This window comes from Gavialis gangeticus, unplaced genomic scaffold (genome assembly GCF_001723915.1).
Source record: "Gavialis gangeticus isolate Ggan-Ray unplaced genomic scaffold, GavGan_comp1, whole genome shotgun sequence".
Classification (NCBI taxonomy): Eukaryota; Metazoa; Chordata; order Crocodylia; family Gavialidae; genus Gavialis; species Gavialis gangeticus.
The window spans coordinates 13,819,457-13,823,729 of record NW_017729003.1 but is presented as its reverse complement, the minus strand read 5'-3'; the positions used below and the strand labels follow the sequence as shown (position 1 = coordinate 13,823,729).

Below are 4,273 nucleotides of genomic sequence, written 5' to 3'. Positions count from 1 at the left end.
GTTAAGCTAAACAAGCCAAGCTCTTCTAGTCTCCTCTCGTATGACAGAAACTCCATCCCCTTCATCAGTCCAACTTGCCCTTCTCCAGGCCTATTCCTGTTTAAATTCATCTTTTTTGAATACAGGTGACTAAAATGATGCACGTTATTTTGGATGAGGCCTCAAGTACCTTGTCTAGTGGTGTTAGTACTTCCCTATCATTGTTAGAAATACCTTTCTTGGTATACTGTAAGCCAACATTTTCCTTTTGCATAGTGTAGCAGGACTGGCCCCTGTGGGTGGCTGATTTAATCCTGCCCCACACTGGCTCCTCAGGGTATCTTCTTCACTGCTTTGGCTGTCGTGCCTTGATGTAATTTTTTTCAGTATTTGGGGAGGGTGCTCCCAAAGAGTGAGTGTGAAGTTGCTGCACTCAGCCTAACTTGGCTTGCTTAGCTAGACCCTGAGCCCTACTTGTGACACAGGACTCTGAGCCTGCTATCTAAAAATAGTCCATGCTTCACTAGCACTAATTATGGCTTCCAGCCTCCCCCATAGCCACACTCATGCCTTGAATATCTTATTTTTTGCAGCTGGCCTCAGTCATACCGCAGTTCCCTGGGCTGCCAGCCCCCATCTAAACTTCAGTTTATTGGGCTGTCTTACCCTGCCTGGGCTTCTAGTCCACTGGGCCCATGGGCCTTGCAGGGCTGCTTCTACCTACAAACTTCCCTGGGCCCCCAACCTGTCTGAATTTCAGCTTACTGGGCTCTCACCCTACCTGGGCTTCAGCCCATCAAGCTCCTGCAAACCTTTCCTAGACCCCTGGCCCTGTCTGGGAGTCAGCCTACCTGGCTCTTGCAGAGGTGTCCCTTGACTTCAGTTCCTTCAGCTCCAGTACAGAGTACCTTGCTGGCACTCTTCCATGGCCATTGCTTCCTCTTTAAGCCACTCTGAAACTTCATGGTTAAACCAAAGCTTAAACCTAAATCGACCAATCTGTCTCAAACCTTAAACCCCACCTTGTATCTCTATATTACTGCAAAACTCTATACCCTCTCAGCTGGCTTCCTCTCAGCCTTTGAGGTAACTTTCTAGGTCTGCAACTTTTCCTTTAGCAGCTATGTTGACAGGAGCTCCTCTTCTTTAGAGATCAGGACAAGACCGGGGTGTCTGGCCTCAGAGCTGGACTTATCTTCCCCTGGGCTCCACCAGCAGATTAACAAGCTCTCTCCCTTCTGCTGCTGCCTATCTAGCAGCTCTACAGTCTTTAGCTAACTACTCCAAGGCTCTACCTCTTACCTCTCAAGCAGTTACTCGTACATTTTGTGGCTTCTGTCTTTGTGCCCTTTCAGCTTCTTACATTCTGATAAATGACTCAATTCAGGTGCTTCCCAATTACAGCCATATAATGTTGCTCTCTTACTTTTTAAAATAACAAGGGGTAGGGCCCCCCTGTTAAGCACAGCTGTATCATACTGGTGGCTCGTAGTCCTCTTGTTACCAGTTTTAATATTAGACTTTAGGTAGTGGCACTGACTTCATAAATGCTTGAACAAGAGCAATTCATTCTCTGAAGAGTGTGTATTGACCATAACAATTTTCAGCTTCAAGCATATGACAAAGAACAACAGAAAACTTCACCTAAGGTAAGACACAGCCCAGTAAGGCATGGTGACAATACACACAACTTAGTCTAATTTAAAATGCAATATAATAAACCAAAAAGACAACAGAAAGCCTTTTCATGATTCTTTCCTAGTCCCAAGGGCAAAGTGTCTCCATATAGCCAGGGATTCAGAAGGTCCTTTTGGGGAATCTGTGGGTCTTAGGCATTGGGGTGGAGATTCCACAGACCTCATCTCTGCTTGGGTTTTTATAGGCAAATCTACACCTCCTTCTCACCCTTGGATGCCTTGACCATAGTCGCATATAGCATGCCTCTCATGCTTTCAGTCTCTCACCTCTTACAGGTTCTGCTTTGAAATGTATATGTAGTCCTCTGCTTTCTTTGGTCACACCAGCCCAAGCAGTCCCCAGCTCCCTTTGCTCTGTCTCCAAGATATATGTGATGATTGTACCAGGTCTTTGCCAACATTCTTGTTTGTGCACCCACACCATTCAATCACTGGTTCTGCTGTAAGAATATTTACCTCATGAGAGAAGATTACAGCAAAGGGTTATAGACTTATTTCTATAGAGCCATTCATGTATGTGGTTCTGTGTAAGTAGTAAAAATAATTCAAGAACAAGAGTTTGCATCCTGTGGATATGAATTTGCATTGGCATATACAGAAGTGTGTCCCTCCACCCGTAGGTAGACTTGCTCTGGGTTCTAAAAGATCTTGTTTGTAGATCCTTAGTGATTTAGTGGACTTGAGAAGCTATACAGGAACTTGTGACACTGTGTGTGTGTGTATATGTGTATGTATGTGTGCTCTGGAAAGGGTAAAACACTCTTTAAGCAGAGCAGCCTTGAGAAATCTTTCTCTTGTGTTCGCTGAAATAAAACTCCAGTTTTCCAGAGAGGAGAAATTATTCTTTAGAAAGAGTTTGTAAGGTGTGGCAGCCAGTTGTTTGAAGAGGAGAATCTTATAGATCTACAGGAGGGTTATGGCCCAAGGGTGGACATAACTTTTTAGAAAGCCCTCTGAATCTTCTGTGAGGGTGGACATAACTTTTTAGAAAGCCCTCTGAATCTTCTGTGATAAGTACTGTTAAATGCCTGGACAGAGGAATAATTTTGGTGTGTGCATTTGAGAGATGGAAGAAACTATGTTTGTTTGTATCTTCTTTTCTCTCCTGTTGACCAGAAACTCACTTGCTTCTTTCCATTATTATTTATTCGCTGAATGCCCCAAAATGAGCTAGGCGCCATCCAGACACACAAAACTGCCAGGCATAAAGTTTACCCCAAGGGAGTTTGTAGCCTAATTAAGGCAATTTACAGATAAACTACTGAGTGAGGGATGCAATACAAGGTGTTTAGGTTTTTTTATTTGAACTATATTTTGTCCTCATCTGGATAATTTAACCTATGTACCTATTTGTACCTATACTTGATTTTTGAACTCTATTTTAAATCTTTCTTATTTTTATTCATCTTCAACCATTTCCCTTTTCAGTATTCTAATAATTTTTAACCCCCATTTTTTTTCTTACTGACTTACACGCAGCATTTTAAAAATGATTTTTATATAGTCATTTATGATTTATTGGATTGCTTGCATATTTAATTTCTTAATATTTTTAACCTAATGCTTTTTAAATGCCTTTTTAATCTTCATTGTATTTCCATTTAACCTTTGAGTGATTTCCATCCCCCCAACCTTGCAACTGAGACATTCCCTGCCCATCTTTGCTCTCCACTGATGAGAGTTAGTACTAGTGATGAATGGTTTGAATGATTCTTGGTATCATTAACTCAATTACCTTCCCTGACACCAACTCTAGTCCTTCCCACATGAACCTTCTAAGTTTCCTTATTAGGTCTCACTTGCAATAGAAACGCTCCTGGGAGTTGCTGAGTCCCAGCTCTTGAAAGATTGACACCAAAGTGGGAAATTGGAATGAAGGAGAAGGAGCCCAGTCATGAAATGGCTCCATATGTAAAGTGGGTTGCAAATTTGATATAAAAAAATAAATAAGGAAAAAGCCTTTGGAAAATCTTGCCCTATTTTTTTAACCAACTCTAATAAGAAACAAAAAGCATTGGTCATCAAAATGGGACGGTGTGGTGAATAAAGATAAAGACTGTCCTAAACAAAGGATTTGAAGTTACATTTGAAGTCTTATTTTTAAGAAAAATTGCATTTTTTGTTTTTGATTTAATAATGTATTTAATGTTACTCTCCTTTTATCAGGGGATTCTGATAACATGGACAAAACGCTACAAAGCCAGTGGAGTTGAAGGAGCAGATGTTGTAAAGCTACTTAACAAGGCAATCAAGAAACGTGGGGTAAAGTTGTTTAGTTTACCGCATGTCTTGCAATTCCTTGTATGACCACTAAAAGCCAAATTGTGCTCCCCATACTTGTCTGCATACAGACACTTGGGGAGGTTAGATCAAGTTAAAAATGGCCACCCAGTCTAAGGTGTAAGTCGGGATGGGGTGGGGTTGGGCAGATCAGGAGGAGGCAACCAGACTCTGGGGAGGGAATGGGGGTCTGTGGGTAAATCGGGAGGCAGGCAGGATCTGTGTGGGAATTGGGGAAGGCAAGTACAGTCCACAGTGGGGCTCAGGGGTAGGTGGGGCCTGCAGAAGGGATCTGGGCAATTGGGAGACTTGCAGGG

At 42.4% G+C, this 4,273-nt stretch overlaps 1 protein-coding gene across 2 annotated transcripts in view; it reads left to right on the top strand.

Annotated features, from left to right (window-relative positions):
- Positions 1–4,273, top strand: part of HK1 (hexokinase 1) — a 65,745-nt gene that overhangs the window by 30,064 nt on the left and 31,408 nt on the right. For both annotated transcript variants that reach the window (XM_019507843.1, XM_019507842.1), the window contains exon 4: positions 3,843–3,938. In XM_019507843.1, coding sequence (XP_019363388.1) covers positions 3,843–3,938 — 96 coding nt within the window. The remainder of the gene's footprint in view (positions 1–3,842; positions 3,939–4,273) is intronic.